General features: G+C 36.7%; 2 protein-coding genes across 2 annotated transcripts; both read right to left on the bottom strand.

Annotated features, from left to right (window-relative positions):
• Positions 1-27: 27 nt before the first annotated feature.
• On the bottom strand, positions 28-4,471 carry LOC104791672 (peptidyl-prolyl cis-trans isomerase PASTICCINO1). The gene is made up of 20 exons (XM_010517612.3): positions 4,173-4,471; positions 3,979-4,063; positions 3,829-3,898; positions 3,630-3,727; positions 3,269-3,391; positions 3,124-3,156; positions 2,892-2,950; positions 2,695-2,776; positions 2,432-2,590; positions 2,269-2,326; positions 1,951-2,099; positions 1,739-1,836; positions 1,572-1,641; positions 1,431-1,490; positions 1,280-1,336; positions 1,129-1,197; positions 940-1,017; positions 760-861; positions 599-670; positions 28-458 (listed from the first exon to the last, which is right to left on the bottom strand). Exons 1-20 carry the CDS (start codon positions 4,244-4,246, stop codon positions 159-161), a joined length of 1,896 nt encoding a protein of 631 aa, XP_010515914.1. The 5' UTR covers positions 4,247-4,471; the 3' UTR covers positions 28-158.
• A 3,094-nt stretch (positions 4,472-7,565) lies between these two features.
• On the bottom strand, positions 7,566-9,815 carry LOC104791671 (uncharacterized). The gene is made up of 5 exons (XM_010517610.3): positions 9,220-9,815; positions 8,823-9,131; positions 8,411-8,705; positions 8,214-8,306; positions 7,566-8,115 (listed from the first exon to the last, which is right to left on the bottom strand). Exons 1-5 carry the CDS (start codon positions 9,541-9,543, stop codon positions 8,000-8,002), a joined length of 1,137 nt encoding a protein of 378 aa, XP_010515912.2. The 5' UTR covers positions 9,544-9,815; the 3' UTR covers positions 7,566-7,999.
• Between the last annotated feature and the right edge of the window lie 2,598 nt (positions 9,816-12,413).

The following is a 12,413-nucleotide window of genomic DNA, read 5'->3' as shown; positions in this document are numbered from 1 at the left end:
ATGTCAAAGGAAACAAATAGCAATCAGTGAAGGAGGAATGTAAGAGAATCGATTAGTGGTACAAATATCAATTTTATATTCTCTTGAGTGAGTCTAAAGTAATAAACCCTTTGATATGAGATGTAAGTACCGTTGGTTGCCTTCATAGCTTAGCTCTCTCATGTAAATTTAGCATTCACAAACTGGAATATCAAAATCCCTATCAGAACAACACCGAGCTGCATTCCGATTTGTAGCATCACGTTCTTCAGAAAAGGCCACCCTTTCTTCTTCCTTTCCGTGCTCACCGTTGTCGTTCCTTCTTCTTCCTGTATTTCGTCTTCATCAATATCCTTTGTCTCATCTACTTCTTCTATAGTTTTAGACTCCTCTCTTATTTCTGTACCCACTTCGGTTATCTCCCCCGGTTTCTTGTCGAATAATCCTTTGAACTGCTTTCTAGCTTTGTTTTCCGCTTCCTGTGAGATCGAACGAAACAACTCAGAGATATCTTCTTTTATTTAAGTATCGAAATTGGCAGAATATGCACAAAACATAAGTAGCCTTAATGAACTCGACTGGGGTGGACATTTGGTTGAAATGGTTATCAAACACTGACCTGTTCCTTCTGCTTCAATTTCAACAGAGCAGCTGTGGCATCAGCTTCCGATGATTTGTCCACTTTGATCATCTAAAACACACAGACACATAAGTCATGTTAGTAAGCAGATTACCAAATCTATGGATTGGAATATGATAAGCAGTTTTAATATAATATACCATATTAAAGTCATTTCTAGCGTCATCATACTCTCCACCTGCAATGTAAGCCATTCCGCGGCGGTAGAGACCTTTCACATGGCCTGGCTTTGCTTCTAAGACCTGTTTGGAAATTGGAGTACACTCAGACTCTGATTTAAGAATAAAGCCTTTAAGAGATTCTGTTTATCTGAAGGTTACCTTATTGCACGTCTCTATAGACTTCCTCCACTCTCCCAATTTAAGCAAACATGCCGCAACATTCAGATGTAACATATTCTTCAAAAATCAGAGAGAAAGGATACAAGAGCTAGTTAATACTTAAAACGATAATCTTATAAACTCTAGACATATATATAACTAAAAACGTTATGAGAAGATGAAACTCACCCTTGTGTCACCAAATATTTTTCCTTCATCGTCATCTTGCGGGTTTACATGATTAAATTCCCTGAGTACCTGGTTTGTTTCTGGGTCACCTCTCAGACATGATGAAACAAAAGGCTAGTTCTGGGATTGGTTAGAGCTTTGGATTATATACCTTTTCGTACTTTGCTTTTGCGAGCTCAAATTTTCCTTCTTTGAAAAGCCTATTACCCTGAAAGTTCATAGTTTAATCAAAATTAGCTAAAAGAAAATTCTGTAATGGTCTCGGTCATATTTTATATGGTAGCAGATTATTTGCTCCATACCGTGCTTCTGATCTTTTCTGCCTCGTCCATGATGCTTTGGAAGTTCAAACCAGTCCAGTCCTGTGACAAGGAAACTGAATTCATAAGAAATGGAAGCTGTTTACAATTTCAATGGTATGCATCAACACTAGACCAACTTACTCTTGGCGTTTCAAAACCAAGAAGCTCAATCTCCCACTGAACATGTGCACCTTCAGGAACGCCAGGTGGTCTATCAGGAGAGAAAACAGTCAATTATTTCTCCATTAAGAGTTTATATGCTATCATGTATTCATGTTCAGTGTGATCTGTACAGTTAAGAGTATGACCTTGGAAACTTGTCATATGCATAATCAGGGGGGCATGTAACAAGAGCAATCTCCCCAGGTAGCATCAAACGAGTACACATCTCAAATCCCTCAGGGACCTGCAAATATGACAGAATAATCTTAACCATGCCTGGATATAAATTTTAACTGAATCGTGTAAAGTTGTGTAAATAACTTGACTAGGTTTTTCTATAAATGTGGAATTGACTGACCAATCCTTCTCCAGAACTGAACTCCAACGGCTGATCATTATTGTCAATCTTGCTATCATAGAAGACAGACTTCTCTTCATTGAGAAGCATGCCCTTGTAGTGAACGCTTAACCGGCTGTCTTGGAGTGGACAATCCATGGGAAACTCACCTAATAAGTTGGTGAAACGTAGCAGATCAGAATATTCTAGCGAATAAACTAAATATAGAGAAAACATGAACTGGATTCTAGCATATCCCCCAGCAAGATGTATAAGAATAAGACCAGCACCATGTTGAAATGGATAAGAAAACACTTACAAATAAAGTGTGAAACATACCTCTTCCATCTTGAATTCGACGTTTTATGAGACGTCCATCTCCAAGCATGTCACGCACCTTCAAAGCGCGAACTTGAATGTCAATCGCTCAGTCTCCCAATTCTTAAATGCGCAAAATACTATATAAGCAAATTGGATTATATAAGCTTTGTCTTTTTTATACCTGAATGAAATGGACCAGTTCAACCTCAAAATGAACTTCTTCAAGGTCTTGATCGATATGCATCAAAGGAGAGTCAGTCAGGTACTGCTTGCGAACATATATAACTGCCTTCTCCTTCCGAGCCATAGTTCCCATTCCAATTTCAAGACCTTTAGGCACCTGCCTAATTGACAAGCGATATTCAGCAATGTATTCCGCTGGACCGGATATGTATGGACAGAGAATACAAAGCTAAAAACATGCCCTGTAAACTTAACAATCACCTCAGATTTTCCAAACGTGAAGAAATAAGGTTCTTCTGTGTGAGAGAAGATCACTTGTCCGTCACCGGATTTAGCAGATATCCTAATATACACCACAAAGATGCAATAAAAGTCAATCTACGTTTCAGCTCATAACGGAAAACAAGGTTAAATGATATTTTGATCCAAAATGCTGGAATGATCAAGAATTAAATTACCTGGCTTTTACTTCATAAGGTTCTCTTGGAGATTCCCATCCCTCACCTTCATTTAGAATCTTTCATATAAAAGAAAAGCAATGCTTGAGCCATCAGAAAGAACAAGAGAAATTTGTATAATATCATTCAACCTCTGCTTATTCTTCCTTACACTACCCTTTCCCAAGCCACCAAACAGATACATCATCCCCGACCCAATTTACGTCTACAAATATGGAAAATCAGGTCCTACCTTCTTGACGACCCCCAGATCTTCACTTGCAATCTGAACATTAACACAGGAAAGGAAAGCTTAAGTCAAATCAGATGAAATGCAAGTTTTCAAAGTCTTTTGGCTAAGTAAAGCACTGTTATCTTGGTTTGTGATGAGATCTTGCCTTGGCTTTAAAAAAATCCAACAATTCAGTCTCAAAATGAAGCTCATCATCTTCTGGAAAATTCCCTGGAGCTGAGACTGGACAATCCTTCTCTGCATAATGCATTTCAGGTTTCATCTTGAACTGAAACAAAAACACAAAAAGGTATAAAGACTTCTTCAGCTGTGAAGAATCGAGAAAGTTATCTGAAATAGCTATGAAGAATTTGGCGCATCAACTCATTAAATTTAAGGTGAATCAACTAAATAAGCTAAACCATATTCAGAAATCAAACTACGAAGCCAACATCCGTATAAAGAGTCACATCTTTGAAATATACAAAAAAATGGTAAAGCAGTATAAACGTTATATTTGAGTTTACCATAGCAATTTCACCCTTGTGCATAGTGGGAATTCCTTCGAGCAATCCAAGGATCATTTTGCTCTTCCCCAAAACATCTCTTATAGGTACACCTCTCCCTGATGGAACAAACATCAAACAACGCATTAGATGATGTCCCTAACATAAAAAAAAAAAGCTCAAAGCAACTCCCTACTGAGAAATGTTTCGTCAGTCTCACCTCCACATTCTGACCTCGTCGATTCCACTACTACACCATCCAATGTCCGTACAGTGCAATGATAGATAACCTGACGAAAAACACACACATAACCATCAAAACTTTACCACTCTCTTTTAGTCTCTGTCTCACGACAAGCAAAATGATAACCTGATCACCATCAACAGGGCTCGAATCACCTCCTCCAGGTCTAACCACTGCTTTTAACAAGCTCCCTGGAACAATGTTCTTCCTCCTATTCCACAGATACAACTCTCAAAAATTATTAATGATCGATTCACTTAACTCCCAGCAAAAGATAAAATTCAACTGATTCAAACATAGATTCCACAAGTAGATAGAACCTCTTATCGTCTTCCGTTTCGGATTTCTTCTTCTTCGGCAAATTATTCTGCTCCGTCTGATCTCCCACCGCCATCGCCGATCAATCCCAGATTTCCGAGAAGATCTCGAATTAGGATTTTGAAGAACGCAAACCCCAGGGTGGAATCGAAGCGACGAAGCGACGAAGCAAAAGCACCAAAGCTCTCCCTAAACCTTCCTCTCTTGATAGACACTGGGTAGCTCAACCAACAACAACACTGGGTAAAATTAATTATTCCACCACTTGACTCTGATACATGTTTAGGATTAGATTTAATTTTCTTTTTTGAAGTCTTCTATTTGACTTTTGACTAGTTTAGCGGGCTTTTATATTGAACGGGCCTCTAATTGTGTAACAGCCCATGTTATTTATATACTCCTTTACATAATTCTATAATTTTTATTTTATTTTAACCTTAAAATTTGCAAATGGTTACAGTTAATTTGTTATGTGAAAAAAAAAAATAAAAAAAAAAAATCAGTTGCACTGGTACGTTGGCTTAACAAGGCTAGTTGTGAGCTTCACTTTCTTTAACAATTTGATGTAATTTAAATTTACCCCCTATTATTGATGTAGGAAATCGACAATATAAATAGAATGAATTTTAATGGGGATAAATCGGAATTGGTCATTTTATTAACGTAGAATTGAAGAGAGAGTTTACAGAAAATGACAACCAAGAAGCTAAGCACATTTAATACAAATATAATTGTTTTTCTCTCTCTAATTGCCCAAAAAGTAGATGTCACAATGACATCTGATATATATAGTGGGCCAGTGACTTAAGATTTCTTCTGTCTCTCTGTAAAATGACAATTTTGCTCCTGCATCCAAATGGGCCAGATCCAAAACTTCCTAAGATTTTCTGTTTGGACTTCTGTAAATGTTGGGGGCAAAACCTATATCCAACACCTAAAAGGTAACTATATATCGGATCCAAACCACTCAAATGATAATGTACATGTACACTTCAATTAAATATTGGAGTTAAAAGATCTTTGATCTAAAATTTGTATGACACAACAGATGAAACGAAAATTTGGTGATGGGTTGGTGGTTGTTAGTTTAGCAAATATGTTGGACTATTGAAAATTTCTACATGTGAGAACAGAACACCCATTTACTCAATTCTTTTTTTCCTTTAATTTTGTTTTTCTTTCTAGACATTCCAAAATCCAAAACAGAAAAGGAAAAATATTGACCGACCAAAGAAAATCCAAAAAACGAACAAGAATTGATTCGTATTTATAGACAGATAGGTGCAAATAGGTCAACATGTTTTAATAAGAGATGGTCTCCAAAGGAAAACAAACACATATAGTGACAGAAGAGAGGAGGAGAAGTAGATGGAGTTGCATTTTAGAGCTAGTAGTATATTACTAGTTTGGAAGCTAATTAATTCTCTTAAACATAAAGTTAATTAACCATTAATATGTATACGATTATGTACTAATGTTTTAACAAATCAAGCATCGTAACTTTCATTTAAAACTGGCATTAACCAAAGTACTAGTACGACATGTTTTTTCCATTTTCCCATTTATTGCCCATCTCTCTAGTCATATTATCTTTTTACGCGATTCCTCAGTGGAACACAAATAATATAAAAGTAAAAAATGAATACTTACAAGATTGTAAACCCTAAAATCAAAATATAAAAACAGAGACCAGCATGTATGTATGTGTATGCATCAGTTATTTTTCTTCTAAAATAATGTGGAAGTTAAAGAAGAAGAGGAAAGTAGAATAAATGCGCGCGGAGTCATGTGAGAATGTAAGTGGTCTTCAATAATGTTGTTATCCGAAGAAATTACAATAATTAAAGAACGCAACGAACGGCGTGAAGCAGTCAAAGCACAGAACACCAAATTTATCAACATGTGCATCCCATTAACATACATGGTTCACACAATTACGAACGGTCCTGGTGAACATAAAACAGGACTTGATGATTTTGTACTAGTCGTTTTGAAAAAGAAAAAAAAAAACTCACCGAGAAAACCAAGACAACTAAAAATAGCTGCCATTACTCAAATGTCGACACTAGAAAATTGTCAAATATTGTAAATCTTAGCTAACGACAATAATAACAAATGGCTTAGGACAAAGTCTGCACGTAGCACCACAACAAAGAAGAAGAGCACCATTTTCAGCATTTTAATCAAATCCCACTTCTTTAACTGCTCTTGTGTACAGAGGCGGATCTACTTGAGAGGGTAGTAGGGCACGTGCCATACACAGATTAGATAAATTTAATAAATTTCTCAATCAGTTAATATGTTTCTAGCTTAGTTGGTAGAAGGTGCCTCATGTTACTCCAAGGATCCAAGGTTCGATGCCCCTAAAATGCCTCATTTTTGATAATTTTGTTAATGAAATAGTTGTTATTTATATATTGTGCCTCATGTAAAAATAGGTCCTGGATCCGCCATTGCTTGTGTATTAATTACTCAGCTTGAAAAGAATAGTACATCGATACTTAGGAGTGTATTACTTAATGGGTTGCCTAATTCCTTAACAGTTTTTTTTTTGTTTCCATCTAATTAAAAAAAACCCTTTCGTGTTGTTTCTTTTGCCTTAATCTATGATTTTGAATCCTTTTTGTTGCTATTAACAAGGCTAGCTAGGCGAGTATAACGAGAAGTCGAGAACAAAATATTTAGGTTTTTGGCATCATAAAAAAGTTACTTATCTTTATGTTTTATCTGTGGTAATTACTTCTGTGTCAGTAGTGTGTCTCTATTTTTTTGGTCATCTAAGTTTATATTATTCCATCAATGGAACCGAGAACATTACAAGAGCTACCAGATACTAACAGAATCTGATCAGTAAAATTAGCCTAACCTAGCACACCCTCCACAACCACACGGAAAGGTCTATTCAAAAGATGAGCTCTTTAAAGCTGAGCTACAACCAAAGGACCACCAATGGTGTACTTGTGTGTCAGCACTCAGCAGTAGTGTCTCAATGGTGGTGTATTTTTTTTCTTCTTCTTAAGAACATAACTTTATAGTTTATAGTAGACTATTAGTTGATCAAGGTAAGTACTAGTAATATTAAAAAAATATATATATATATATATGGTACTATTATTATACTAGTGTAAGAACACTGTTAATTATTAAGACTGTTTGTGGGCTATTGTTACTTGCTTGTGAGAACTTCTTCTCCAAAATTAGAGATTTTAAGATATTCATCAATCATCAAAAGTAAGCTGTGAGTGTTCCCTTTATTTTACTTTGTAGAAAACGTCACCTTAGTAAGATATGATTTAGCTTGCATAAGATTTTAGACAATGAGAGATATGATTGAATTAGCAGATTCCAATATTAAGCATCTAATGGAAAACAGAATTAGTGTATATATAACAATCTTTTTATTTTACTAATACTTGTCCATTGCTTTATTAAGAGTTGAGTTGAGAGAACAAAAGAGAAAGAGAGAAAGAGGAAGGGTGAGTAGGACTAAAGCAACAGCCCGGTGACAACTAACAACATTTAATTTCCAAAAGAAAACCAAAAAACAAAAAAAAAAAACAAAGGTCTACTCTGTCTCTCTCGCAATGCTCTGTTCTTCAACTATCAGCCATCAATGGTGGTTAAACGATCCAAAACCTCGTCACTTCACCTTCTCTATCCTTTCTTTTATTTCTTCTTCTTCCAAATCTTCCACTATCTATATATGAAAACCCTACTCCACTATTTGACTACCTGTCATCAACTCCTAATCTTCTTATTTCTTTGTTTCTTCCAAACCCATTAAAGTCTTCACCCTAAACACACCCAAAAGTCACGTAAACCAAATCGATCAATAAGCCCATTCCGATGGTAACCGAGGCTCGTTCACTGGCTGCTCCGCCCTAACACCACCGTGCAGCTGGCTCGAGAACCCACCATTGTTGCTCCTCTGTCTCCACGACACATCTGCATGATTAATTAACAAGAAATTAAACCAATTGGATTATAAAATTGACTGCTTAAAATAAGTTAAATAAGCACTCGAGGTCGAGATTTTGTATTACCGTTGAGATTTCCAGAAGATGACCGGACTGGTTCGCCTACGTTCAGATTCAGGACATGAGCTAGTCTAGCCGGAACCAAAACAGTCGATAGAGCTAAACACAAAAGTAACAACCATTTTCTCATCAGAAACCAACGAAACGTTTGGATAACCAAAAATGACATTTGGAAAAAAGTATGCTTTTTTTTTGGAACTTACTGGGCTTATCGTCACGAGTCTCAGCTCTCCTTGAAGAAGAGTGGTCAACGCTACGGGGTAAGAAGACTCCGGTTCCGGTTGAGCCACGCTTTCCGGTTTGATCTCCGATGAATACAGCTCTCATAACATCACGCCTCGGAAGCTGATAATTAGACCATGCAGAAGACGACAAATCCACTGGACCACCAACATTTTTGTTACCATTATTATTAAGTCTTACTCCTCTGCTCTGATGCACCAATGGGCGATGATGATGATGATGTTTCATCAGCTGTTGCTGCTTTAGCTGCTGATACTGCACAAGAAGACAAACGAGAAAAACAAACCAATCAGGCACAATCGCACACACACAACAACAAAAGATTCAGAAAAAAATCAAATCTTTAGAGAGTTATCGATAATGATTCATTACTTGGATAGCTTGTAGCTTCTGGTATGGGAGAGATTGACGGTGGCTGTAGAAACCGGTACCGTTGCTAGGGTTGTTTTTGACGGTGGTGGCGGAGGCAGAGGAGGAAAGTTTTGTGGGAGGAGCGAGAAGTCCTCTGCCACTAGTCTGGTAGTGTTCGTCGATGATACTCATCCTGGCTACTTCCTCCGCCGCGGCACAGTGCAGATCCCATGAAGAAACTCGAGAGTTGCAATTCTGGTTCAATCTCTGAGTCCGGCAACAGCAGTCGGTTCCGGCGACACACAGAGGCGAACGATTCATACCCAAAGCCTGACGAACCATACAAAAAAAAAACAGTTAAAAACCATATGCAAACAGAAAGACGATTGAGAACGGTTTAAGGTCCAAATCGAAGTACCTTGGTGTTGTTACCGGCGGGAAAAGAGTGATCACCGCAAAATCCACCGGAGAAATCATCTTCCAGAGATGACTGAACCATCTGCCGAGTCAATCCGGCTAAGAACTTCTCATCGTCACCTTCCTTACCAATAGACCATGCGTTATTAGGCTTAACGGTAGAGCGAAAAGCCCCAAATCCAAGACGCGGCCCGTAAGAGAAGGAGTCATCGAGATCGAGTCCTCCACCAGCGTTGTTCTCTTTAGCAACGAGAAAATCGTCGTCAGTAAGAAACTCAGTCGGAAGCCAAAACTCAGCATCCTCGGTTACGCTACAAGGTTCCATAGCTTTTTCTTTTTTCTTGTTTTTGTTTTTGTTTAACTGATTTAGTTTTTACGGAGAGCGAAGAAGAGTTTATAAAAAAAAGAAACGGAGAAAGGAGGAGGTTGCTGCTTGTTTAAGTATCAATAATGAGAGAAATCTCAAGGGACCCAGTCTCAGGCGAGAAAACAAAAAAAAAAAAAAAAAAACTTAGAAGACGAGGGAAAGAGACTGTGGGGTATTTGTAGAAGGAAGAAGAAGACGTAGTGGTGGATGTGGTGGTGGGGGAGAAGGTTTCTTCTTGAATCGACGCGCCTACGGTTTATAAGTGGAGATCACGCGCCTTTGGTACAGCGTAACGAGAGGGGTGGAAGGAAGAGTGAGAGAGTGGGTCCAACAAAACTCCTGCAAGGCTACTACTACTACTACTAACTTCTTCTTCGGAATATCTGTAAAGCGAGTTGACTAAACCACGTGATTTCGGGTTATAACCGTCATTGGTATAGCACGTGCCTTTCTTTTGTATCTTTTTTTTTTCTTTACTTAATTACCCTTTACAACTTGAGTGATGAGGAGAGGTCTAGATTCAAACTATCGAATGTGAAAACGTGAATTAGTCGTTTTTTCACTCGTTGTATAAAATCCTGTTTAAGGATGTTTTCTTTTCTAATCAAGGTAGATTATAGAAAAGTCGCGTCTCTCGTTTTATGTACATGGAAAATTGTTAATTATTATTAGTAGTGATTTTAAATGATGAATCAAAGAAATATAACTGAATTAATGGAAATGATTAGCCGTAGATTGAGACAGGGGTATTATCGTAAAAGTAAGTAAGGATATGGTGTGACAACACCAACCTAACACAAACCGTCGTGGAAAGCGCGTTTCTTTAGGTTTTTAATGAGGGATAGTACTTTCTTTCTCGAGACGAATCAAAATGACGGTTTTACCCATTTGTAAGTTCAACATAAATTCCTTTGGGTTTTTAATAACGGTGCCGCCGAAACAACCGAAAAAAAAATATATTTTTAACTGCACTGCACAATGGTGTGACGTGACAAATAAACGTGGCGTGATTTGATTAGTTGGGTGTCGCAAGGTTAGACATTTGGCCCATCTATGATCCACTTGGCAAAAGAGGGGGGTAACGAGATCTCATTCTTCGCGTACAAGTTATCTCTCTCCCATCTCCCACTAATTTTTAATTAAAAAGCTAACTGGTAGTATAATTGATTATGGTTTTCTTATCAAATAAAATTTCGTGAAATTAATAACGGCGATTATGTAAACGGTGACAGATCTAAGTTTTAGTCAACCTCTAAATTGGATAAACATGAGATGTCACTTTTTTTTTTGGTTCTAAAGATGTCACAAGATTCTTTTTTGGAATAGTAGATGTCACAAGATTGAGAGAGGAAATATGTTAATTATGATTTATTCCTATGTTTATCTAGTTTGATGGTATGAATTAGTACATAATAATAGAGGTTTACGTTTTTAGATCTAATTCCTTATTATTATCATTTTTATCAGTTTATGTAAAATAGAGTTCTAATTCCTTTTACCACTTCCCTTAAAAACATCAATTTTTATTAAGCACGTTTGTCTCCTACTCTCTCTACCTATACAGTTTCTCTCAAGTCCCTTCGTTATGTGGGTTTAGCTTCGTATGGTTATAATTTGGCATAGTGTATGTGTGATAAACAAAGAAAAGGTGCTTAGTGGCTTAAAATTCTTCATTCCTAAATTACTTAAAGCTTTAAGGTAGATGATGCGTTGGACTATGCTGACGCGGAAATGAATCTTAATTACTATCATTGGTCTCAACAAGCTTTCCGAAATCAAAGAACACATTTCCAAAAAAAAGTAAAGTGAAAGCACAAAGAGAGAGACCTTGGATCTTAGTTGTCCCTAAATACTAACAATTTATCTTTTGTTTTCTTCCGCCGAAAGACAAAACGAAGTTATTACAACATCGTTTTCTACTTCTTTGACTTATCACGATTAGCAACTATTTATACCAACCAACTCAAACAATATTCTTATTATTGACCATGCTTTTAACTAGTGTGAAGACGACTCCCACTCCATTATCGTAGGTTGTAGGAGCCTTAAACCATAAAATTAAAAGGTTCTTAAGAACTTCGTTTTGTGTTACGGTCAATTCGTTTTCCGTAACTTTAATAAAACAAAGTTATACAATATACACCGTTATGTGTGACCTAAAACCTAGAAAAGATGCACATATAATTGCTGATTGATATTTATTCCCCGGGCCATAAAACGTGCATGACATGCTTTCCTGTCTTATGTATGTTAACAATATTTACTAATAAAGTCGAAGAGGCCGTCGATCCCAAAGATATTTAAAAAAAAAAAACATACAAATCCACATTTGATTCAGCAAATTAGTGACTTGCCGCCTTGCCGGTTCTGGCTAAATTATATTGCTTCCAAAATTTTATCATAAAGTGATTGAACATTATTATTATTAATGGCTCTTGTTGGTGACGAGCAGTCTTGTAGTTGTATGTTAGGTATTGTGTTTTAGGGGTTATGCGTTCCAACTCAAAACGAGGAGTAGATATCGATTTGATGATTCATATCTTTTGAATATGCTAAATATTAGGTGATTATGCTAAGACTCATCAAACTACCTACATTCTAAGTAATTACTATTAGATGTGAACATCAAAAAGACAAGCGTCGTAATTGTTTTTTTTATTTATAAATATAACTTAATTACTCTCTCTCTAGCAGGCTTAATTAGGAACTTTTTTGCCAATTACAGTATGATCATGAGACAATTTAAAAGATGTTGGGAAAAACATTTATTTCCTAAAGAACATGTCAACATGAGAATTTTAGTTCATAAATAATATACAAAACAGCAT

Source organism: Camelina sativa, chromosome 6 (genome assembly GCF_030686135.1).
Source record: "Camelina sativa cultivar CO46 ecotype springtype chromosome 6, ASM3068613v1".
NCBI classification, from domain to species: Eukaryota; Viridiplantae; Streptophyta; class Magnoliopsida; order Brassicales; family Brassicaceae; genus Camelina; species Camelina sativa.
This window is presented reverse-complemented; position numbering and strand designations above follow the sequence as displayed.